The sequence below is a fragment of the Pelophylax lessonae genome, assembly GCF_965119305.1.
Source record: "Pelophylax lessonae genome assembly, chromosome: 3".
Lineage (NCBI taxonomy): Eukaryota > Metazoa > Chordata > Amphibia > Anura > Ranidae > Pelophylax > Pelophylax lessonae.
The window spans coordinates 200,542,186-200,568,416 of record NC_138770.1 but is presented as its reverse complement, the minus strand read 5'-3'; the positions used below and the strand labels follow the sequence as shown (position 1 = coordinate 200,568,416).

Below are 26,231 nucleotides of genomic sequence, written 5' to 3'. Positions count from 1 at the left end.
GGAAAAAAACGGCGTGGGGGTCCCCCCCAGGGTTCCAAACCAGGCCCTTCGGGTCTGTTATGGAATTTGAGGGTAGCCCCATGCCGAAAAAACGGCATGGGGTTCCCCTAAAATCCATACCAAACCCTTATCCGAGCATGCAGCCCGGCAGGCCAGGAAAGGGGAGGGGACGAGCGAGCGGCCCCACCCCCCCTGGACCACACCAGGCCACATGCCCTCAACATGGGGGGGTGTTGGTGCTTTGGGGCAGGGGGAGCTCTGCACCCCCCACCTCAAAGCACCTTGCCCCCATGTTGATGAGGACAAGGGCCTCATCCCCACAACCCTGGCCGGTGGTTGTGGGGGTCTGCGGGCAGGGGGCTCATCGGAATCTGGAAGCCCCCTTTAACAAGGGGGCACCCCAGATCCCGGACCCCCTCCCTATGTGAATGGGTATGGGGTACACTGTACCCCTACCCATTCACCCCATAAAAGGCAGTGTATGGAAATAACGACAAGAGACGTTTTGGAAAGTTTATTAAAAATCTTCATCCGACTCTTCTTGTCTTCTCCTCTCCGGGGGTCTTCTCCGGGGTCTTCTGCTCTTTTGCTGTCCGCCCTTCTTGTCTTCTCCTCTCCGGGGTCTTCTCCGGGGTCTTCTGCTCTTTTGCTGTCCCCCTCTTCTTGTGTTCTTCTCTCCGGGGTCTTCTGCTGTCCCCTCTTCTGCTGTCCTCTCTTCTTTTCTTCTCCTCTCCGGTCTTCTGCTCTTTTGCTGTCGGCTGTCGGCTGTCTTCTTCCTCCGGTCCTCCTCCGACGACGTCTCCGCTGATTATGCCTATCTCCGGTCTCTTCAGCTTATTATATAGCCATTAGGGGCGTGGCCCCGATGACGTCATCTGGAGGCCCCGCCCCCTCATGTCACATATGACGTCATCTGTGACATGAGGGGGTGGGGTCTCCAGATGACGTCATCGGGGCCACGCCCCTAATGGCTATATAATAAGCTGAAGAGACCGGAGATAGGCATAATCAGCGGAGACGTCGTCAGAGGAGGACCGGAGGAAGAAGACAGCCGACAGCCGACAGCAAAAGAGCAGAAGACCGGAGAGGAGAAGAAAAGAAGAGAGGACAGCAGAAGAGGGGACAGCAGAAGACCCCGGAGAGAAGAACACAAGAAGAGGGGGACAGCAAAAGAGCAGAAGACCCCGGAGAAGACCCCGGAGAGGAGAAGACAAGAAGGGCGGACAGCAAAAGAGCAGAAGACCCCGGAGAAGACCCCCGGAGAGGAGAAGACAAGAAGAGTCGGATGAAGATTTTTAATAAACTTTCCAAAACGTCTCTTGTCGTTATTTCCATACACTGCCTTTTATGGGGTGAATGGGTAGGGGTACAGTGTACCCCATACCCATTCACATAGGGAGGGGGTCCGGGATCTGGGGTGCCCCCTTGTTAAAGGGGGCTTCCAGATTCCGATGAGCCCCCTGCCCGCAGACCCCCACAACCACCGGCCAGGGTTGTGGGGATGAGGCCCTTGTCCTCATCAACATGGGGGCAAGGTGCTTTGAGGTGGGGGGGTGCAGAGCTCCCCCTGCCCCAAAGCACCAACACCCCCCCATGTTGAGGGCATGTGGCCTGGTGTGGTCCAGGGGGGGTGGGGCCGCTCGCTCGTCCCCTCCCCTTTCCTGGCCTGCCGGGCTGCATGCTCGGTTAAGGGTCTGGTATGGATTTTGGGGGGGACCCCATGCCGTTTTTTCGGCATGGGGCTACCCTCAAATTCCATAACAGACCCGAAGGGCCTAGTTTGGAACCCTGGGGGGGACCCCACGCCGTTTTTTTCCCATTTTGGCGTGGAGTTCCCCCTCAAGATTCCCACAGCGCAAGTCACCCCGCAAGTCGGATCCGACTTGCGGTGTTGCGGTGCGACCTCCATTCAAATCAATAGGATCCCATAGGGAACCATTGATTTTGAATGGAAGAAAAAAAAACGTATAACGTGGCTTAACGCACGTTAAGCAACGTTATAGCAAAGTTATTCAGCTTTTAGCAGCGTCAGGCGTTTTTAACGCTGTAACGCTGGTCCTCAGAACGCGCAGGTGGTGGGTTCTTGTTGCAGCCTAAAAACGTCTAAGCCACTTACAGCTCAAAAACGTCTGAGTGTGCATGAGGCCATAGAATAACATGGAGGGGCGTTTTTAGGCTGCAAAAAGAAAACGCCTGACGCTGCTTACAGCGGCGTTAAAAACGTCCCGTGTGCATGGGGCCGAAAAGGTATAACAAAATATTTACAAAAATGTGAGGGTTTACTTACTTTTGTGAGAAATTGTGTATTGACAATTCCTGTTCCTTTGGAACTTCTCCAGAGCTTCTCCCATTCTTTGGAACTCTCTACCCCAATCTGTCCGACTGTCCCCTAATCTATCCATCTTTAGACGATCCCTGAAAACCCTTCTCTTTAAAGAAGCCTACCCGGCTACTAACTAATAACACTGTTTCACTTGCTCCATCAGCTCATCCCCCACAGCTATTGCCTTTTGTATCAATTTACCCTCCCTTTTAGATTGTAAGCTCTAATGAGCAGGGCCCTCTGATTCCTTTTGTTCCAAATTGTATTGTAACTGTCTGCCTTCATTTTGTCAAGCGCTGCGCAAACTGTTGGCGCTATATAAATCCTGTATGATAATAATAACTGGCAAATGCTGGACATATGCTGTTGTTTTTTTTTTATTTTTCTCTAACAATTTTTTAGAATCGATTTTACTGGGAAAAAAAATTCAGTTTTTCTTAGACTTTAAGAAAGCAAGGGCGTGTTTGCAGTGCAGAGGTCTTTTTTAAAGAAATTCATGAAGCATCACAATGTTCATTCTCCAAAGATGAAAATAAACATTTGTGTGGCAGGACAACTGTGATATACTGCAAACGATATCAGCTATCTTATCTACTGCCATTACAAATCCTCTATGGAACTTCTCTCTACTTTTTGTTAATTAAATCTGCTTGCTGTTTAAAGTGAAACTTCAGAAATATATAAAAAAAAAAAAAAAAAAAAAAAAAAAGAATCCTGTTATGCATTTATTAATTAAATGTACAAGTTTGAGTCTCTTTAGTTTTCAGATATGCTGATATACACACGGAAAGGCCTGAGCTGCACTAACCAGTTTCGGGTTCATGGACGCCTGCCTCTCCATGGCATGCTGGTGAGTACTAGAGGGCTAGATATTTGGGCTCCTTAAAGCAGAAGTAAACCCATTGAATTAACCGTTTCAAAAAAGTTACATTTCCGGCACGTGTCGGGAATGTAACTGTCACATTGGTTTTGCTCTCAACCAAACTGTCAAATCATCTATTGGCTGGTGTCATAAATGATCACATGTGCAGCATCGTGGCAGTTGAAGATTAAACCGAGGCAAAGATGGCAGCTTCCTTGGCTGAAAACGATAGGAGGGTTTACTTCCACTTTAACTGAATAACACAACATAAGCACCAGAGCAAAATGTATAGCTGGCAAATATGTAAACCCTTTTAAAAGAACTGTATGCAGTAAGGAAAGCAAATCGGTTCAGTTTTATTCCAAAAAAATTCAATAACACCTGTGCTTAGACAACCCAAACCCAAGACAATTTGGGACAATTTGTTGACGACAAATCAAAAAATAAACGTATATAAAAGTGCGGCGCTAAAAAGATAAAACAAATCTGTGCTCATACAAATCAATAGTGGTTGACTTTCATTAATAGGTCTCAGGAAAAGTTCTAAGTTTATGGAAAAGAAAAGTGTAAACACCCTCAAAGTGCATGGAAAGCAATCTTCTGTGCAATATTCACTCACCAAACCCCTGAGGATGTCACCATATGACGGAACTCGTAGGGCAGAGTCTACATAACGTGTGAGTGTGATGCCATCATATAGCGAACCACAGTAAGTGTTCCAGGAGTCGGATTTGGAGTTTAGTAATATGCATATCTTCGTTGTAATGTGAGTGAAAATTTTAATTCCATAAATCCCTGGTTTTTATACTGCACCATGAGGCTGTTTATTTTTATGCCTTTTTATGAGCGGAGTAACCAAGTGAGCTAGGTGTCTCTGGACCGCTGGTGGGGAACATCATCTGGTTATATGAGAAGGTTGCCCTGCTGAGACTTTAATGTGCATGTGGTCTGTGAAGTTTTACTCCAAAAAGCGCTTTGACCGCTCAGTTTAAAGAGGGTCAATACATTCTTGTAAGAAGCATCAGGTGCTCACTATTGGCGAATTGTGGGTGAATATTGCACAGAAGATTCCTTTCCAGGCACTTTAAAGGTGTTCACGCGCTTCTGTTTTTAATACTTGGAACTTTTTTTTTTAATGAATGGAAATAACCACTATTGATTTGTTTTATCTTTTTAGCTCTGCTCTTTTCTATAAATTCAATTTCATTATATTATTGGTAGGCATACACAAAGTCCATATTTTTTGATTAAGTATCAGCCTTCATTTGTGATAAATGGCAAGTGTTTGGTTGACAAGCTATTAGGCCTCATGCACACTGCAGTTAAAAAACGCCTGCCAATCATCTTCCAATGTCCGCTTGTTCAATTAGGCTTTGACAAAATTGGTTTCTATGCAGAGCTGCACCCGAGTTTACACTCCTCAGTTTTAGTAAATCAACCCATGTGTGTCCATGCACACATAAGCGTTTAGAGGCAGAAAAAAAGAAAAAACATAACTTGCATGTTTCAGATATGCTGATATACACACAGAAAGGCCTTAGGTGCGCATTAATGCATTCTAATGGCCAGTATAAATGAATATTCTGGCCAATAGCATGCATTAACGCCAAACGCGCCTAAACTCTTGTGAAAAATGCAGCTTTTGCAGTTTTTTTTTTTAAGCTGCTGTTAGAGGTAAGCCTTTTGTAGGCTAAAATCTATAGAACCATGTCACTAGTGTGTCCCTTTAGGACTGCCGGAGCTCTCTAGTAACTTGGAGCAGCAGCAGGGAAACACAAGCATCTAACACAACTACTAGCACTGCAGAGGATGGATGCAAAGTATGGGGCTAACACAAATATCACCTCAAGCCAAGCCCTACATGGATCAAAATTCAGCCTGTTTTAGCAGGGACTGGACGAATTTCAATCCACTCATGGGCAGGGAGGTTCTACCCAAGTCAATCGACTTTTGTACAGTCACCCTGTACGATTTTCCTGCTCAGTTAGTGCCCCCCGGCTATAGCTGGCATCGCTGATTAGTGTATTCTGATAGCGGAGAAGTCTCCCTGTTTTCAGAAAACAATAGGTCAGCGGGGAGGATTCCCTCATCTAAATCGAGTGTGTAGATGGGGGAATTGAGTCAGGTTTTTCCATTCAACCTGCTGGTTGAAAGGGGAAAAAAAAAGACTCCCCTATGGGCTGCCTTACATTGACTGGGTAGAGGGGAGTACACACTCACAAAAGGCCCGTCTATTCACGGAAACCTTACAGGATAATTACATGTCACAGTTGGTGGACTCTCCGACTAGGGAAAACGCAGTCCTGGATCTATTGATCACTAATGGCCCAGACCTAATCTCAAAGGTAGGAGTCCAGGACTACCTGGGCTCTAGCGATCACAGGATGATCACATTTAGTGTAAATAACAATATAACAAGGCAAGTGGGGAACATAAGAACCCTAAACTTCAGAAGGGCAAACTTTCCAAAATTGTACTAATTGATGGAAAGGGTAAACTGGGACCAAACCCTGGGATCCCTGACCACGGAGGAAAAATGGGAATGCTTTAGGAACATATTAAGCAAATGCATCTTGCAGTGCATTCCCATGGGAAATAAATTTAGAAGAGACAAAGCCAAACCTGGCTGGCTAAACTGTAGCGTTAAAAAACTTATTAGGGGAAAAAAATTGGCCTTCGGGAAATATAAATCAAAGGGCACAGTATCGGCTTTCGACCAATACAAGGAGGCAAATAAGAAAAGTAAACACGAAATCAAGATGGCTAAAATAAACTTTGAGAGACAAATAGCGAAGGATAGTAAAAAGAACCCAAAGAAATTCTTTAAATATATCAACAGCAAAAAAGCTAGGGCAGAGCATATTGCACACATAATTAACGATGATGGGAGGATGGTTACAGAGGACACTGAAAAAGCAACCGTGCTGAATGCTTTTTGCTCGTCCGTCTTTACACAGGAAACGGAGGGGTACACTGACCATGACTGTATGGTTAGTAGTAATACACAGGACTTGCCACTATGGCTAACAGAGGGTGAAATCAGGGAAAGGCTGGATAAACTTAACACAAACCAATCCCCAGGCCTGGATGGCGTACATCCGAGAGTACTCAAGGAACTCAGTAAGGTTATATCTAGACCACTGTTCCTGATCTTTGCTGACAGTATTAGGACAGGAGATGTACCAGGGGATTGGAGGAAAGCAAACGTGATTCCGATATTCAAAAAGGGTCAGAGGCATATACCGGGAAATTATAGGCCTGTCAGTTTGACATCAATAGTATGTAAACTTCTGGAGGGGATGATAAGGGACTATATCGTAGAGTTTGCTAAAGACAACAGCATCATCAGCAGTAACCAGCATGGGTTTACAAATGGGCGTTCTTGTCAAACCAATCTCTTAACATTCTACGAGGAGGTGAGCTGTGAGCTAGATAGGGGCAGACCAGTGGATGTGGTGTACTTAGATTTCGCTAAGGCGTTTGATACAGTTCCCCATAAGCGCTTAATTTATAAAATAAGGTCTGCAGGTATCGACAGCAGGGTTTGCTCTTGGATACGGAACTGGCTAAAAGGGCATGTCCAAAGGGTGGTAATAAACAGCGCATACTCAGACTGGTCTGAGGTGGTAAGTGGGGTCCCCAAGGCTCAGTCCTGGGACCAGCCTTGTTCAATTTATTCATAAACAGTATTGAGGACGGGATCAGTAGTTCGATATCAGTTTTTGCAGATGACACAAAATTGGCCAGGGCAATAACTGCACAGCATGAAGCAGATATCCTACAGAATGACCTGAACAAAATAACGGAGTGGGCAACGACATGGCAAATGAGGTTTAACGTGGAGAAGTATAAGGCTTTGCACTTGGGGACTAGAAACATAAAAGCACAATACACGTTAGGAGGGGAACCCTTGGGGGAATCAAAAATGGAGAAAGATCTGGGAGTCTTGGTTGATGATAGACTAGGCAACAGCATGCAATGTCAAGCGGCAGCTGCCAAAGCCAGCAGAATATTAGCATGCATAAAGAAAGGGATGTATTCCAGAGATAAGACTATAATCCTTCCACTTTATAAATCTCTGGTCCGACCGCATCTGGAGTATTCTGTCCAGTTCTGGTCGCCAGTCCTCAGGAGGGATGTGTTGGAGCTGGAGAGAGTCCAGAGAAGGGCAACTAAACTAATTAGGGGATTGGAGGACCTTTAATTATGAAGAGCGTCTGCAATCGCTTGATTTATTCTCCCTGGAGAAGAGATGCCTGAGGGGGGACATGATAGCAATTTTTAAATATCTCAATGGGGATCTAAGCATAGGATATAAAGCTGTTCAGTCGAAGGGATTGCATGAGGACTCGAGGGCATACAATGCGATTAGAGGAGAAGCGTTTTAACCTCAGGCAACATGGGGGGTTCTTTACTGTTAGGCTACAAGATTGTGGAATTCTCTACCACAAGAGGTGGTTTCTGCGGGTAGTATGGTGACTTTCAAAAGACTCTTAGACGTACATCTCAAGGATCAGAACATTCAGGACTATGTGAGATGATTACAGCCGCACACACCTACACAGGTTGAACTGGATGGACTATTGTCTTTATTTAACCTCACCTACTATGTAACTATGTAACATTCATTTTTTTATTTGCCCAAGAGAGTATAATGAAACCTGTCAAAGTTCTAAATGCAGTAAACATGTAATCGGTGATCTAAAGGTTATAAAGGAGGACTGCAGACAAATAATTACCTGAATAATCATTCTGTCCAGTAACGTAATGGCAGAAAAACAGTACATGCATAAGCCTTACGTAACCAAACTGCCCCGTGCATATAATATATAGTACCGGCTGTATTTGTGCATGCTCAGGTCTAGACTTTAAAGGGACATTATTAAGTAGAATCTGAACCTATTCATTATACGCACAGCGCACACAAGACTCAGAGGCCCAGGCGATCCCCCTCCCCGCAGCTGAATGTATAAGTGCAACTGCAAGGCGGGAAGGGAAAGCCTGAGCAAGGTATACCTGGCTGTCTGCAGTGACAGCTTGTGGCAGGATAGCTCAGGCAGGTCCGAACAAACCTGCTCTTTATCCCTGCTTGTAGCTAGAAAATATACTTTAATTTTTGGATATGGAAGGGAACTCTGGTGCTATCCAGGGCTCCGTTACAGAGATTTCCCCTCATCTCTTGTCCTACTGACAGCATATGATTTCTGTGTCCTTGTTGCAGATCTTTCTCATTTCCGGACTGGTGAAACTGTCATCAGCAACAGTGTTAATTTTGTCGACTAAAACCGACTAAATCGTTTTAGTCGACTAAATTAACACAATTTTAGTCGACTAAAATACAACTAAAACTAAAACAATTCAGATGACTAAAATACAACTAAAACTAAAATGGCATTTTAGTCAAAAGACTATAACTAAAACTAAATCGAAATTTGCTGCCAAAATTAACACTGGTGCATGCTGAAAGCTTAATACCACCATAAATAATAACATATTAGATTTTTCACTCCAGGACCAGCAGTAGTATATAATGAGTTTGGAAATTGTAGAGAAATGCTTAAATAATGCATTACAAATTACAATTGAACTACACCCATTCGATTATAGATGACTAAAATGATTTTTATTCGACTAAAATGTACTGGAGTTTTAGTCGACTAAATACGACTAAAACTAAAACACTTGCAGAAGACTAAAATGGGACTAAAACTAAAATGCCATTTTAGTCCTAAGACTAAAACTAAATTGAAATTTGCTGCCAAAATTAACACTGATCAGCAAGACAGGAAGTGAGGGGAAATTTTCCTAACAAATCATACCTCTTTACCCCTTCCTGCCAGCACAATTGCATTCTTGCCAGCACACCTCTGTACCCCCCAACACAACTCCATTCTTGCCAGCATACCTTTGTACCCCCCAGCACAACTCCGTTCTTACCAGCACACCTCTGTACCCCCCAGCACAACTCCGTTCTTACCAGCACACCTCTGTACCCCCCAGCACAACTCCATTCTTGCCAGCATACCTCTGTTCCCCCCAGCACAACTCTGTTCTTACCAGCACAACTCCATTCTTGCCAGCATACCTCTGTACCCCCCAGCACAACTCCATTCTTACCAGCACACCTCTGTACTCCCCAGCACAACTCCATTCTTGCCAGCGTACCTCTGTACCCCCTAGCACAACTCCCTTCTTACCAGCACACCTCTGTACCCCCCAGCACAACTCCATTCTTGCCAGCACACCTCTGTACCCCCCAGCACAACTCCATTCTTGCCAGCATACCTCTGTACCCCCAGCACAACTCCGTTCTTGCCAGCATACCTCTGTACCCCCCAGCACAACTCAACTCCATTCTTGCCAGCATACCTCTGTACCCCCCAGCACAACTCCGTTCTTACCAGCACACCTCTGTACCCCCCAGCACCACTCCATTCTTGCCAGCATACCTCTGTACCCCCCAGCACAACTCCGTTCTTACCAGCACACCTCTGTACCCCCCAGCACAACTCCATTCTTGCCAGCATACCTCTGTACCCCCCAGCACAACTCCGTTCTTACCAGCACACCTCTGTACCCCCCAGCACAACTCCATTCTTGCCAGCACACCTCTGTACCCCCCAGCACAACTCCATTCTTGCCAGCATACCTCTGTACCCCCCAGCACAACTCCGTTCTTACCAGCACACCTCTGTACCCCCCAGCACAACTCCATTCTTGCCAGCATACCTCTGTACCCCCCAGCACAACTCCATTCTTGCCAGCATACCTCTGTACCCCCCAGCACAACTCCATTCTTGCCAGCATACCTCTGTACCCCCCAGAAAAACTCTGTTCTTGCCAGCATACCTCTGTACCCCCCAGCAAAACTCTGTTCTTACCAGCACACCTCTGTACCCCCCAGCACAACTCCATTCTTGCCAGCACACCTCTGTACCCCCCAGCACAACTCCATTCTTGCCAGCACACCTCTGTACCCCCCAGCACACCTCATTACCTCCCAGCACAACTCCATTCTTGCCAGCACACCTCTGTACCCCCTAGCACAACTCCATTCTTGCCAGCACACCTCTGTACCCCCCAGCACAACTCCATTCTTGCCAGTATACCTCTGCCTCACCCACACTTCTGTACCTCCCAGCATCCTTTGTACCCATCCCCCTCCCCACACACCTCCATACCCACAAATAAGCCTTCATATTCACCCCAACTTCTGCCCTCCCAGGACACCTCTGCACTTATTCCCCCTGCTCCTCTATACCTTCCAGTATCTTCTGTACCCTTCCCTCCCCTCCTATTTTACACCCCCATTGCCACCCACCCCTGCAGTCACTGTTCCACTTTATATCTCATGCTGCTGGCAGCAAGGCGGGAGTACACGCTCGGGTGGAGCCACACAACACCTCTTAGCTGCCTTACCAGTCACTTATCACTACTACAGATCAATTAAATATGATCAGCAACACTAGTAAGCCTCACAATGCAATCCTGGGATGCAGCCACCACGGGACAAATGATTCAAAGCCTCGACTGTCCTGAAAAACCCAGGACAGCTGACAAGTATGATGATTGCAATTTTTTGTGATTTAGTGTTCACATACTTTGGTTTTGGCTTATTTTATCCTCATTTTTCTTTTGTTTGCATTATAGTGTGATTGTTTGTTTTTTTAATTAGTGGTCATTTACTTTGGTTTTGGCTTCTTTTCTTTTCTAAATGTTTTGTCTTCTTGCATTATAATGCTTCCTACTTTCCTTTACATCTGCCACTATGATTTCAGTTGATGGTATTGGATCCTCCAGTGAGTACTGATGGACAGCATTACTTGTGTTCTTAGACATAGTTTTATATGTGTCAAACCCTCTGTGTTTTTTTCTTAATAAATATGAAAGTGTATGTGTCTCATTGACTGCACTAGTCCTAAATCCTCTATTCTACCTTTTTTTTGCTCTGCACTGAGTCTTGTTAGCATGTTTTCTTTCTTCTGTACCTATGTGGTCCCTGTCAACAGGCTGAGGACACTCAGAGTTCTGTCCCTCACTGTTTTACTATCTACTCTGCACAAACAACTATAGGAGTGGCTGCCAGGTGAGCGTATGCTTGAAATAGAGCAAAAAATGAAATCTGTTTTGTTAATAAAACATTTTTTTTTTCTAAATGTATTTATTGGTTTGGTTTATTCTGGAATTGCTCTGCTGCTCAGCAGTACCCGTTAACTTATGCAAGGTGGAGGAGTCGGTTTGTGGGTTAAATTAATTTCTGCAATGCTCTGTAAACCTTCTTCTTTTTTTTTTCTTGATTTTTAGTATAATTATTAATATTGTACTTGTAATGCATTTTTCAACCAAGAAGTGTTCTAAGATCTAATAAAAATAAAAAATAAATAAAAAAGGTATGTGCCAGCCAAGAAAAAAATTATACTACAGGGTCAGCGTGGGCCAACCTGCCAATTTGATTTGTCAAGCCCTGCATGAGTGAACTGCAAGCAAGATGGTAATGTCACATGGTACATGACATAAACCCAAAAATTTTAGTATGACAGCACAATATAGCACCTGCTAGTTTTTGTGATAAGGCAGCTATACAGACGCAATAACAAATTATCTTTGCGAGAATATTAATGGCAGAAAAAACAATCACAATATAATCCAATAAAATACTGTATATAACCATTATCAATAAGTTCTCATCCTCTGTTGCTCATGATTTGTGTTTGGGATTCAGCACTCAGGTAGATATGAGACGCTGGCTAGATGATTTGAATGCTGCGATCAGCCGGGCTCCGAGATACAGTGAATTATCTGCCCAGTCATTACAGCGTAAGTATCCTTGTTTTCTTCTAGACTGTAACCCTTCCATGTGTTATAAAATCTAACAATCATTACACCTTTTTGTTTCTTATTCATATCTTACCTAGAAGTCATTTGCAGAATATAGGAATAGTAGCATTGTATTTTCCCTTTAGTATAACTTTTATATACTGCTGCACTGTGTCCTAAAATGTATCTATACCAAAACTTTTCTTTTGTTTTGGATAGAATGGAGAAAGGTTAGGACCCCTGTCAGGTTTTACTGCTATCCGGGGCTTCATTAGAGAGATTTCCCCTTTCTGTTTTGAAAAGAACGGTTTACCAGACAGGATTTAAGAGAAAATCTGCAACAGGGAAACAAACTGCAATAAAGAAAAAAAAAAAAGAGGGGTTCTAGCATTCCCCTAGTTGCCTTAAAAAGCACTTTACCTCTGTCTTTGTTACTTCACTTGCTATCCTATCTGTAAGGGTCCTTTCACACGGTGCAGTCCATTCTCTGCTCAGCAGGGGATCGATCCGCCGATCCCCGGGGAGCAGGCAGATGACAGCTCCGTCTCTGCTCTGTGTGCGGAGACTGAGCTGTCAGATCCCCGCTGTCCTCTGTGGGGGAATCGGTTGGGAACGGACCGCCTGTCCGCTCTGATCCGATCCGCTGGACGCATGGAAAATAGTGTTTCCATCCGTCCGGATTTCACGGATAGGATCGGAATCGGATAGCAGCGGGTGTCAACGGAGAGGTCTCTGCTGACATCCGCTGCCCCATAGGGATGCATGCACAAAGAGGGGGGGAGGGCGGGACTTTAAATGAGACGTCCGGTGGGATTTGCCGTGCGTCTCCATCCCTAAATTCAATTCAAAAATAGAAAGGGTTCGGGACTTTATATGAGAGACATGACAGGGTTAATATAATAAAAAATCACATTTATTATACATGCAACAAAGGATTACAAAAGATGTGTACTCCAAACATAAAAATAGATGGTGTAACTTGGATAATAAAATCAGGCAATACATCCCCAAACCAGATTGCAAAGAACCAACATTACAAGGACAATAATAGTATGAATAGATATAAGTATAAATAGATATCATGACATTTGATGACTGACGCGTTTCGTGGACTTCTCCACTTCTTCAGAGTCGATGCATGATCCATGTCTATAAAAGATAATATAGGCGTATATAGGCATTGCACAAAATGATGATGGTAAATGAAAATGGAGAGGGGAAGGGGGGGGGAAAGGGGAACAAGTCCCCACATTCCCAGAACTTACATAATAGCTGAAGCAGTAACCATTGCTGGGGGTGGGGGCCTGGACCCAAAAACGCCTCCCGCGGGAGCTGAGGGCGCATGAGGCGCGGCGGGCAGGGCGAAAGATGTCACACACCAAGGAATGTGAGAAGGGGTGATAAAAATAATGCTGAGTAGCCATATAGGAATATCTATAAATGATAAGTAAAAAATTTGGATATTTGAGTATAATAATATGATATAGAGTATAAGAGATACATCATGCTACTTGCATGAAAATGGATATTGGAGTATAATAATATGATATAAAGTATAAGAGATACATCATGCTACTTGCATAATAAAGGGGTGGAAAGGATAAAATAAGGGGTGAAAGAACCAAATTTAAGAAGTGAATTGTGAAAATAGGGAATGAAGCATTGTCCCCAGGCTGAAAAGGAAAAATGCAGGTGAAATAATGAAGTGGACAGGCAATAAATGTGATAAAAGGTGAATGGATGAGGTCAGGTATGACCAATGACCATAGTGCCTCAAAGGTAACCACCGCAGTGTTAGCTGAAGGGAAATAGAAAAGTGCAAAATGAAAAAGTGATGCAAGAGATTGCATATAGACCAGAAGTGAGTACCCGATGGAAATGCGAGTGTGTTCCAGATTCGCCAAGGTCCGCCGACCCTGAAACGCCCAACGTCACGTATTTGCATAGATGGGGGCCCGCAAGGACGGCAGGTATACTGCCAAGCCGTCCAGCGGTCGCCCTCTTATGCACATGATGGACAAGCCGCCGTCGGCGTGCTGGCGCCAAAATGACGTCACACGTCAATGCGGAACGTGAGGCCGATGTGTAGCGGCGCCGCCCACCCGATCCCCCGTGCTCAAAGGAGCGTAGGGAGAAGGGGAGGGAACCCATAACACATCGCAGCTCCCCGAGAGGGTAGGGAACCGCCACAAACAACCACCCAACAGTGGCAGAGCAAACTATACAGTATTGCTAATAAGGCTGATAATTAGTGAACAGATGACTGTCCGTTAGGATTTTTATCCAATGGATGCAAGTATATATGGTAACATAATAAATATAGATCAGGCTAGATAGATGTAAATAAATACCATAGAGCCCCCAACTGGTCCGAAGGGCATCTAGGTTGACATAGCATGTTGGGCTAAGGGGGTGTAAGCCATCGCATGCAGTCAATACAGGTTGAAAAAATCTAAAATAGCCCTGTCATTTTAAGTCATGTCTCTCCATCCCTAAATTCGGCTACAAAGAGGGGGGGAGGGCGGGACTTTAAATGAGACGTCCGGTGGGATTTGCCGTGCGTCTCCATCCCTAAATTCAATTCAAAAATAGAAAGGGTTCGGGACTTTATATGAGAGACATGACATGACAGGGTTAATATAATAAAAAATCACATTTATTATACATGCAACAAAGGATTACAAAAGATGTGTACTCCAAACATAAAAATAGATGGTGTAACTTGGATAATAAAATCAGGCAATACATCCCCAAACCAGATTGCAAAGAACCAACATTACAAGGACAATAATAGTATGAATAGATATAAGTATAAATAGATATCATGACATTTGATGACTGACGCGTTTCGTGGACTTCTCCACTTCTTCAGAGTCGATGCATGATCCATGTCTATAAAAGATAATATAGGCATATATAGGCATTGCACAAAATGATGATGGTAAATGAAAATGGAGAGGGGAGCATGGAGCATCCGATCAGGTCTGCCTGAGAAACTGACGTTCATGTGAAAGGACCCTAACAAGTATTTACATGTGGGGAAATGGAATAGTGGACACAATACATATTGAGCCTACATGAGATCTTATGTGGGGTGAATTAGTACAGAACATTTGCTTTTGTATAGGTAATGTTATTATATATCAGATATTGTGCTACCACTTTTTCTATCTTATTTTTAGCCTGAATCAGGGGTTTATTAGTTTACTATCCTGGGGCAAACCTTTTTACCTGATAAGAAGCGAAGGAATCTCTCCAACTTCCAAAAGCAGTAAAACCTGAAAGGAGTTCTAATCCTTCCCTACTCAAAAATGTTTTGGATATAGTTGCACTTTAAATGTCATTTTCATTAAAAAAAAATAACTCTTCTAATTAACAGCAAATCAATAACTTGGCCCACTCCCAAAATTTCAGTTCATGCTATATTCTTTTTTTTAATAATAATTGCTGTTTAAGGGAATAAGAGAAAATGCCCACATCCCTAACAAGATAAACCAATGGATTAGACCCTCAAATGGGATTTTAATGGGCAGACTTCAAATTAAATTTAAAAATAATCACAAAACATTATTGGTACATAGTAAAATAGATCATGTGTAAGTTTAGAAATACCTATGCGGTTTACAAATCATTAACTGATTACTGTTTCTGTCACTACACAGAACCACTGATCCAGACTCCAGGCCAAACTCACCGTCCTAACACACTCAGTCATGTGTGCTGGTACCGGAACCAGAGTGTGTCACTGCCTGATCACATTACTATGATGGAGGTAATATAAAGGCGCATATTAAGTGGTGTATTTACCCCTGGAAAGAGCCAACTACATATATACATTTTGAGGCCGAGATGGATTATGGTAGAATGGGGCCCTGGGTGGGTAGGAACTTTGCTCCCCCCATCCCCTTGATTGATAAGGAATGTTGTAGGAGCACAGAAGCTGCCCCTTTGGCAGTCTGTACTAGCATTGCCCACCCCAACAGGCAACATCTGCCTATAAGTGCATCCTCCCTTGTGAGCTTTGATGCATCTCCTTGGTTTATTGTTGGAGTAAGAAGGTTGTAGCTGGGGCTCATAGACTGGACATCAACTGGACCCCTAGGCTCCAACGATCTGAGGTTTTCTCAGAGCTACTCTTTATGCTCCCTTAATGCCTTACATATTTATATAGTTCAAATAAATAATGACAATACATTAGTGTGGATTCTATCTCCTATAACCGGTGTCTATGTTAGTGCACGTGTGTTTGCTAATAAAAAAAGCACAAAGTAAAATCTATGACGTGCAATTCCTTGCAAAAGTAGACTTTTGACCAATTCTCTCATTTTAAATACCTAATATGCAAATACCATGCTTAAAGTGGTTGTAAAGGCAGAAGTTTTTTTTTTTTTTTTCTATCTTAATGCAGTCTATGCATTAAGATAAAAACCACCTGTGTGCAGCAGCCCCCACCCGGAGGTTTACTTAAGCCCCATCTCGATCCAGCGATGTCCACGACACACAAAGCCGTTTGGGACTCCCCTCCTTATTGGCTAAGCCACCCACTAAGTTCCCGCTGTCAATCAGTCAGTTAGCCAATCAGAGAGAGGGGGTGGGGCTGAAGCACAGCTCCGTGTCTGAATAGATACACAGAGCTGTGAGTCGGCTCGGGTGCCCTCCCATAGCAAGCTACTTGCTGTGGGGACACTCAACAGGAGGGAGAGGCCAGGAGAGCCGAAGAGGGACATGAAAAGAGAAGGATCCAGGCTGCTTTGTTGAAAACTAACTGCACAGAGGAGGCAACAATGACATGTTTGTTATTTTTATTGAAAAAAAAAGAGACTTTATAATCACTTTAAAGTTTGAATAAAGGCAAAACATTTTTTTAGTTTTGGATAGACTGGAGAGGCATTAGAACACCTGTTTTTATTGCTGTTTGTGCCCTCATTAGGGAGGCTTGTCATGTTTACCATTATCAAAAGTGAGAGAAAAGAAAATCCCAAATTTTGGGTTGTTCACAAAACAGTAATGGGGGGGGGGGTTAATGGCTTTAAATGGTGAAAAGTGGATTAGGGTTCAAGCAACTCTCTACCTGAACCGAGCTCCCCTGCTGCAGAATCCTACTTGTGACATCCCTGCTTGCCAGTGTTGCTGTTGCTCTGTCAGTGTTCTGTACTTCTGCCCTTCTGTGTGCCCAAGTGTCCTATTGCCCTGTGCAGCACCTTGTCTTCATGTGCACCCCTGTGCGTCTTAAGTGCGCTCTTGTGCGCCTGGGGCCCTGTATCGCCTGTGGGTTCTTGTGTGCCTCGTGATACCGGTTATCTCTATGCAGCCTTTGGTACTCTCCCTAAATCACTTGGACTGATAATTTCTCAGATGATATGGACTCCAGTTCATGGCAGTTTGCTCGAACCATGAATCTGCCCAATGTACCCCAGTCTCCTTCTGATCCCAACAAGCTTTTTTCTTTACCACTTCTATACTTGGCCATTTCTGGCACTCCGCTGCTACATGTATAAATTATAATTTCTCTTACGTCCTCCGACAGTCGCCGCCTCTTCATATTCGTCACATATGGGGTATTAGACTTTGCTCCGAAGGAGTAGCTAGGCAACAGAATATGTTAACAATAAAGCTTTAACATATCCCACCCTCAAGGGGTGGTCCCCTCAGTCAATACCCTCCTACTTCCTGCAACCATATCTCAGTTTTAATGTCTAGCTTGTCAGTGGCTGGCTCTCTCTGTGCTGGGACTCTCTGTCCCAGACTCTTTCTTCTTTTTAATATTTTGTTTGAGTTTTTCTCTCTACCTTTATTTAGCTGTTATTTTGTCAGCGTTAGTTAGTTCTTCGGACGAAGAGGATCATGCGGACTGGGTCACGGGCTGATCCCCCTGGTCGCAGGTCGTGGGTCAGTGGCTTCCCAGTCTGCCATCGAGCGTTCAGCCAGGTAACGCTCCTGGCACAGTGAACGACCCATCCCTGTTCGGTGCAGGGATGATTGGTGAGGTGGCTACCTCACTGGACGCTGTGCGGTTTCTTAACCCCCATTTTGTGCGTCTTGAATTGCGACTCTCCCTGCCTCATGTGCAGCGGCTTGTTCGCCTGTGCGGGTCCCCCACGCCATGTGAGGTAAGTGTATCTATGTGGGGACCTGTCTGTCTGGGGGGGTGTCAGTCTGGGACTGTGTAACCTGCCTCTATTCACACTGCTTGTCTCCCTATCTCTCGGCTGCATGCTGTGGGCTGCAAGGGGGGGGGGGGAGCTTTATGACACTGTGTGTGTCAGACTGGTCAGTGTGAGAAGCTGTGTGCTGTGGGGCATGTTTTTTTGGCATGTTTGGGCATATACAGCGATCGCTGCGGCGATCTGACATGTATTCTGATATTGGAATGTAATGTGTGTTTTAATGCACTGTGGAGCGGCGGTTTCGGCGCCAAACGACGCCATTTTGCCTACACCCGCTCCGGCCGCATGGTTTACATGCATGGCGGCCATTTTCTTGTAGCCTCCATAGGCTTACATAGAAGCGCCCTGGCAGCATCACTTCCTCTTTCCAGGAACACCGATCGAGGCAGCAGCAGCGGCGAGGGTCTCCTCAGGTTTTATCCTTCTGTTCTTGCTATCCATAGCCTGTGTTCAGTTTGCATATTCCCTGTGGGGGTCTCATTGTGCTTGAGTGTGGTGCGGTGGGCTGCGCTTGCCGCGCTTGCTTAAAAGGGGCAGTTAACCCTTGGTTGTCTGGCATTACAGGGGCAATGGATTCTCAGGAGGGCAAATTTCCTACAGTATTGGTGGAAAGCCAGGGGACCGCTGTTTCCCCCCCAGGGGGGGATTTAGCCACTATTGTGGCTGGCCTTGCTGCTCAGGTGCAAATGCTGGTGGCTGCTCAATCTACTAAAAGGCCCAGAGTTGCTCTTTCCTCTGATTCTGAGGGTGAAGGTGATGGGGCTGTTCTGGCAGGGGCCTCCTTGTCGGGGTCCCGCTCTTCTCTTGATCTAGTGGGGTCTGAGGTGGAGGCTGAAGTTGAGGGGGTTGATAATTCTCCCCCTGGCTCGCCTGAAGAGCTTGCAATCATGGATGAGTTGATTGCTTCCATTAAGCAAACGCTGCGTTTGCAGGACGAAGTGTGTCCCCCCGCTGCCTTGGCGGCTTATGGGACGCAGAGGAAACGCAGGACGCCGCAGGTTTTTCCCTGCAATGCTGATTTTCAGCGCGCTGTTAAGGATCAATGGCGCGATCTGCGCAAACCTTTTGCGGTACCAAGTAAATTCAAGCTGGATCATGCAATTGCGGTTTTGAACAAAGCCACTGCGATTCCTGCAGAGGGTTCCCCTGTTTTCCGTGATGCCACGGATAGGAGACTGGAGTCTCTTGCCCGTCATACTTATTCTGTTACGGGTTCTATGCTTAAGGCTCTGTTTGCTTCTCTCATGGCGGCCCAGGCGATCGCAAGTTGGACGCAGATGCTTAGGCGCGTCCTAGTGGCCGATTCGGCCTCGCCGGCGACCCTGGATATGGTGGATCAGATCCACCAGGGTGTCATGTATCTGTGTGATGCGGACCTGGACCTGATTCCGTTGGCTGCACGTGTGCACAGCGTGGCGGTGTTGTCTCGCCGCCTGGTTTGGTTGAAATGTTGGTCGGTGGACCAATCTTCACGTAAGACCTTAGCCAATCTGCCATATGATGGGTCTCGCCTTTTTGGGGAGTCCCTGGATGTGTTGATTAAGGGGATCACCGGGGGTAAGAGCACTCTCTTGCCCCATTTCCCCAAGGCTAAGGGGGCTTCTGGGAAGAAGCATGCTAATTTTCGGCCCCCTCAGGGGTCCTTTCGTGCCTTTCGGCCGCACTACAAGGGCAAACCGTTCAAAGGTCAAGGCTCTCAGAAGAAGCCCTGGTCTGGTAAACAGAAGTCCGGCCAATCCGGACCTGCAACCCATAACAGTTCGGCCTGAAGGGGCGCCCTCACCCAGTTTTGGGGTGGGGGGACGCTTGCTCGGTTTTCTTCAGCCCTGGTTGGCCCGTGTGCGGGACAGATGGGTTCTGGAAATCGTTCGATCTGGTTACAAGATCGAGTTTCTCTCTCGGCCGGAGAGCAGATTTTTTCCCTCAAATCTTCAACTGTCTCCAGAGCGCTTGCGGGACCTGCACCTGGCGGTGCGGGACCTGAGGGCTCAGGGAGTGGTGGTTCCGGTGCCTCATCGGGACAGGTTTCGGGGGTTTTATTCCAATCTGTTCACCGTGCCCAGAAAGGAGGGCAAGGTTCGTCCGATTCTGGACTTGAAGGCTCTGAACCGCTCTGTGCGGGTTCGCAAGTTCCGCATGGAATCCCTGCGGTCGGTGGTGGCTGTCCTGGCTCCGGGGGAATTCATGGCCTCCATCGATTTGAAGGATGCGTACCTTCACATCCCCATATTCGAGGGTCATCAGAGGTACCTTCGATTTGCCATTGCGGAGGATCACTACCAGTTCGTGGCGTTGCCCTTTGGTCTCGCCTCGGCTCCGCGGGTCTTCACCAAGGTGCTTGCACCGGTTCTGGCATTATTGAGGGCCCAGGGCGTTTCTGTCCTGGGGTATCTGGACGACATTCTGGTTCGGTCTGCGACCAGCCAGGGTCTGGAGGAGGACCTGTCTGTCACGATGCAAACTCTGCAGGAGTTTGGTTGGACGATAAATTTTCCAAAGTCGACACTGAGTCCGTCGGTTCGTCTTCCCTATCTGGGAATGATACTGGACTCGGTGCAGGCGAAGGTCTTCCTGCCGGAAGACAAACTTAGGACTCTCCGGGAGGAAGTCAGGTCCCTCAGGGACGTTCCGAACTCGTCTCTGCGGACGTGTATGAGGTGTCTGGGATTGATGGTCTCGGCCTTCGAGGCGATTCCTTTCGCACAGTTTCACACGCGGGGTCTCCAAGCGGAGATCCTGTCCAGGTGGGACGGGCGACCTCAATCTCTGGATCTTCAAATCTCGTTGAGTCTTCGCACCAGGGAAAACCTTCTGTGGTGGCTCCAGTCCCCATTGGTGTCCGGGGGCAAGTCGTTTCGTCCGATCTCGTGGACGGTAATCACCACGGATGCCAGCCTGTCGGGCTGGGGTGGAGTTCTGGGCGTTCTGTCCGCTCAGGGGACTTGGTCGGAGGGGGAGTCTTCCCTTCCGATCAACATTCTGGAATTGCGTGCGATAAGTCTCTGTCTTCATCGCTGGACGGACCGGCTGCAGGGTTGCCCGGTTCGGGTGCAGACGGACAATGCCACGGCGGTGGCCTACATCAACCACCAAGGGGGCACCAGGAGTGCCCGAGCGGCTCGAGAAGTGGCCGACATTCTGTCTTGGGCCGAGACTCATGTCCCGGCGATAACGGCGGTTCACATTCCGGGAGTGGAGAACTGGCAGGCGGACTATCTGAGTCGCCAGACCCTGGATCAGGGGGAATGGTCTCTCCATCCGGCTGTCTTCCAGACGTTGTGCGCGAAGTGGGGTCTTCCAGATGTGGACCTGTTCGCATCTCGCCTCAACAACAAGGTGAAGAGGTTCGTGGCAAGGACGCGCGACCCTCGGGCAGACGCGTCGGACGCGTTAGTGGCCCCGTGGCATCAGTACAGGCTGATGTACGCCTTTCCACCGATTCAGTTGCTGTCCAGGTTCCTTCGCAGGTTACACTCGGAACGCAACACGGTGATTCTTGTGGCACCGGACTGGCCTCGCCGGTCCTGGTACGCAGACCTCGTGAATCTGGCGGTCGACGCCCCGTGGCGTCTGCCTCTTCGAGACGATCTACTGTCTCAAGGTCCGATATACCATCCTGCTTTACAGTCGCTGGCTTTGACGGCCTGGCTGTTGAGACCGAGGTCCTGAAGGAGAGGGGTCTCTCTCCGGAGGTCGTCCATACTTTAATCAATGCGAGGAAATCTTCCTCGGGGAAGGTTTATTACCGTACTTGGAAGGCCTATTTTGCCTGGTGTGAGTCCAGGGGGTTTTCACCCCGCACGTACTCGGTGTCCCGTGTGCTGTCTTTCCTTCAAACGGGTGTCGATCAGCGTTTGGCGCTGGCTACGATAAAGGGTCAGGTGTCTGCTCTGGCCGTTCTGTTTCAACGTCCCGTGGCTTCCAACCCATTGGTTGGCACCTTTGTTCAGGGTGTGCGGCATCTGGTTCCCCCGAGGCGGGATCCTCTGCCCCCTTGGGACTTGAATCTCGTTCTATCTGTGTTACAACGTGCTCCTTTTGAACAGATCAGGGAGATCTCGTTGTCTATGTTGTCCAAAAAGGTCGCCTTTTTGGTGGCGATCACTTCGGCTCGCAGAGTGTCGGAGCTGGCGGCCTTGTCCTGCAAGTCTCCGTACCTGGTTATTCATTTGGATAAGGTGGTCTTGCGACCTAATCCTTCTTTTCTTCCGAAACGAGTTTCGGACTTCCATCTTAATGAGGATATTGTCTTGCCTTCGCTGTGCACAAAGCCTAAACATCCAAAGGAGGTGAGATTGCACTCTCTGGATGTTGTTCGGGCGATAAGGGTTTACCTTAAGTCGACTGAGTCTTTTCGAAAGACGGACTCCTTGTTTGTTCTTCCAGAGGGTCCTCGGAAGGGCATGGCGGCTTCGGCCTCTACCATCGCCAAATGGATCAGGCAGACCATTGAACAGGCCTATGCTTTGCAGGGGAAGGTTCCCCCTGTGCCTGTGAAGGCGCACTCTACTAGATCTCTGAGTACGTCTTGGGCCTGTCGTCATGGGGCTTCTGTAGCCCAGGTGTGTAAGGCGGCGACTTGGTCGACCGTGCACACTTTCACGAAATTCTACAAAGTAGATGTTCAGGCATCGGCGGATGCTTCCTTTGGCCGCAAGGTTCTTAGTGCGGCTGTTCCCTAGGGTCCCTTGTTGGGGACTCCTGGCTGTTGGGATAAGTTTTGTATCCCCTGGTTTTTTGTCTTTTCCTGGGTTGTTGCTCCTGTTGAGCACTTGTTTTTTGCTGTTGCCCAGCTGGTTTCCTTCCTTTGGTAAGGTTCCTTCTTTGATGCGGAGACTGCGTTGCCTTTCGGCGCGGATGCGTTTCCCACCCCTCATGTTTGCACTGCTTTGGGACGTCCCCATATGTGACGAATATGAAGAGGCGGCGACTGTCGGAGGACGTAAGAGAAAACGGAATTTTTGTAAAATCTTACCTGTAAAATTCCTTTCTCTGAGTCCTCCGACAGTCGCCGCCCCCGCCCCTCTTTTGGGGTTTGATTGTATACTCTACTGCTATTCCACTAAAACTGAGATATGGTTGCAGGAAGTAGGAGGGTATTGACTGAGGGGACCACCCCTTGAGGGTGGGATATGTTAAAGCTTTATTGTTAACATATTCTGTTGCCTAGCTACTCCTTCGGAGCAAAGTCTAATACCCCATATGTGACGAATATGAAGAGGCGGCGACTGTCGGAGGACTCAGAGAAAGGAATTTTACAGGTAAGATTTTACAAAAATTCCGTTTTTTTTGCTAGAAAATTACTCAGAACCCACAAACATTATATATTTTTTGTAGCAGAGACCCTAGGGAATAAAATGGCAGGCAACTTTTTATGTCTCACGGTTTTTGCGCAGATATTTTTCAAGCGTGATTTTTTGGGGGAAAAAAAGTTTTATGAATAAAAAAAAATCACTAAAGTTAGCCCAATTTTTTTGTATAATGTGAAAGATGTTACACCGAATAAATAGATACCTAACATGTCACACTTTAAAATTGCGTGGGATGCCAAACTTCAGTACATAAAAATCTCCATAGGCAACGCTTTAAAAATGTTTACAGGTTACCAGTTTAGAGTTACAGAGGAGTCTTCACCTAGACTTGTTGCTCTCACTCTAACATTCGCGGTGATACCTCACATGTATGGATTGAATGCCGTTTACTTATGTGGCCGCGACATATGCATGCGTTCGCTTCTGCGTGTGAGCACCTAGGGAGGGGGGCACCTTCAAAAAAAAAAAAAACATTTTGTTTGTTTTATTTTTTTATTTTTACACTTTCTCTTTCATTTTTTTTTTTTTTTTAATCACTTTTCTTCCTATTACAAGGAATGCAAACATCCCTTGTAATAGGAATAGGGAATGACAGTTCCTCTTTATGGGGAGATCTTGGGTCAATAAGACCTCAGATCTCTCCTACAGGCTAGAAAGCCTGAAATAAAAAAAAAAAAAAAACGATCTCGGCTATAGAACCGCGATCTCAGCAGTATTGACAACTACCAGGCTGGGCGTAATGTCATCATGTAACGCCTGGGGCTCCGACAGTAAAAGAGACTGCCAGGACCATCTTGTCCTCGGCACTCTATGGTGTACTTCTGCCGCCAGTGGATTCCTTCTCCAGCTCGCTGATAGCACGGGCGAGCCGGTAGAAGCACCGTAAGGCTGGCCATACACTATACACTTTTCTTGTTCAACTTTCCTTTAGATTTACCAAAACCATGTAATATAGGGTCAAACCTACAAAATTTCAATTTGTATGCAATCAGGCAGGCCCTTGTACTACATAGTTTAAGGTAAATCTAAAGGAAATTGAATAAGAAAATTGTATAGTGTATGGCCAGCCTAAGGCGGCAGGAGTGGGGGGGATGTCCCCTCCCGCCACCTGTAAAAACAATCAAGCGGCTTAACAGCTGCTATGATTGTTCTTATGGTGCAGGGAATCGCCTGCGTAAAAAAATTATATCTGAATGATTCCTGCAGGCATCAATCAGATATCCCCACTTAAAAATGACGTCCAGCGGTAAGGAAGTGGTTAAAGACTTGATACCTAGTAAGCCAGTCAAATCCAATTGATTCTACATCTACACGCCCTTTCACCTCATTTGTTTTAACTACAGGCCTCTGTTGCTCCAGATCTGAACCTCTGGCCCCATCTCAGTCCCATCCAGGGCCATCTGTACATCTGTGACCGCCACACTTGTTGCCTCTTCCACACACCTCCAGTAACTCCTAATGATTTCTGCGGGTTTGTAAATCCGTGTAATATACACTTTCAGCTGCAGCTACAGAATTTTCTCACAAAACATACTGTGGCCTGTGTAATCTTCCTCCTCTTTTGAAGAAACTTTGATGAACCTGCTCAAGCCTACTCTGACAAGTGCCTTTCTATGCCACCACCAAGGTTGGCTTGCAGTAGAACAGTAACCGATTTCAATTCTGAACCATCACAGCTAAACTTGTCTGGTGCAAGGAGGCCCTCACTGCCACCTTATAACAGGCTTTTCTGAGTGAATTCAATTGGCAGGATGCAAAATTCCTGCTACTCTGTGACCTGGTCTCCCCAAGTATAAAAATAGACATTTATTTGTAACAGCACTTCTTCCAAGAGAAGCCTCATCTGTAGAGAGGGCTTTTTCTTCATGAATGACACCAACTTTCTCGCTCCTCCTTGATCCACCCACATTTCCTACATCGCCCTTTCAAGAAGAGTTCATGCAGCTTGGTCGCTGTCCACTATCCCACAAAAAAAGGCTCCGATAGCAGTTCCAAGCCCTTGAAATTTACTGTGGCCTAAAGTGACAATTTAATAAGTAATGTCCACAGCCACCATGAAACTCCAATGTCTAGTATGCCTGGAGGGAATACTGAACCACTCTTCTCATCCCTCTCCCCAATGATCCAAAATTCCAGTGCAGCTACATCTTGACAAATTCACAGTCAATTCACTGTGCAGCTGGCATCTTCATTTCTGCATTCCTCAAATAAAATTTGTCTGGCCCCTTTAGTCATTCTCAGACTCTTCGAATTTCCACAGTAGATGGTACTATCCTTACCTGTGCACCCACCCATGGTGGCTGTGGACATTACTTAAATCACATCTGTTAAAATGTCTCTTGGCATGCCTCACCACAAGGCCATCTCCTACCTTGTTCTATTGCAAACTACTTCTTCATCTGCGCCTTCCCTGGCTCCAGCTACACTGGCTAGTGCTGGTTTGGACCTCATCTCAGTTGCTTTTCTGGGAGCCTGTCCTTCCATGTGCAATACCAAGGTCTTTCTAACCAAGTGACTTCCTCTGGCCATCTCTGAGGCGACGACCTCTGTTCTGGCTCACTAGGTAGATTTCAAGTGCAATGAGTGAACAGTTGCCATCACGTCATCTCTACGATTGTGCCACAACCTAATTCTGGGCCTTATTCCAAGTTATAGGATGAGTAAATAATCTCAGTCTCCCTGAGACTAAGGCCATGTCAGAATACATAAATGAGACTCTTTTAAAAAAAAAAAAAAAAAACGGAATTTTT

General features: G+C 46.3%; 1 protein-coding gene across 2 annotated transcripts in view; it reads left to right on the top strand.

Annotated features, from left to right (window-relative positions):
* The window catches only part of FARP2 (FERM, ARH/RhoGEF and pleckstrin domain protein 2), a 217,130-nt gene that overhangs the window by 165,791 nt on the left and 25,108 nt on the right, over positions 1–26,231 (top strand). The window contains exons 20-23 of one of the 2 annotated variants that reach the window (XM_082250070.1): positions 3,084–3,173; positions 11,195–11,271; positions 11,908–12,002; positions 15,665–15,774. In XM_082250070.1, the coding sequence (XP_082106196.1) occupies positions 3,084–3,173; positions 11,195–11,271; positions 11,908–12,002; positions 15,665–15,774 (372 nt within the window). Of the gene's footprint in view, positions 1–3,083; positions 3,174–11,194; positions 11,272–11,907; positions 12,003–15,664; positions 15,775–26,231 lie in introns of those variants that run through there. The other variant, XR_014225029.1, reaches the window with a different exon arrangement.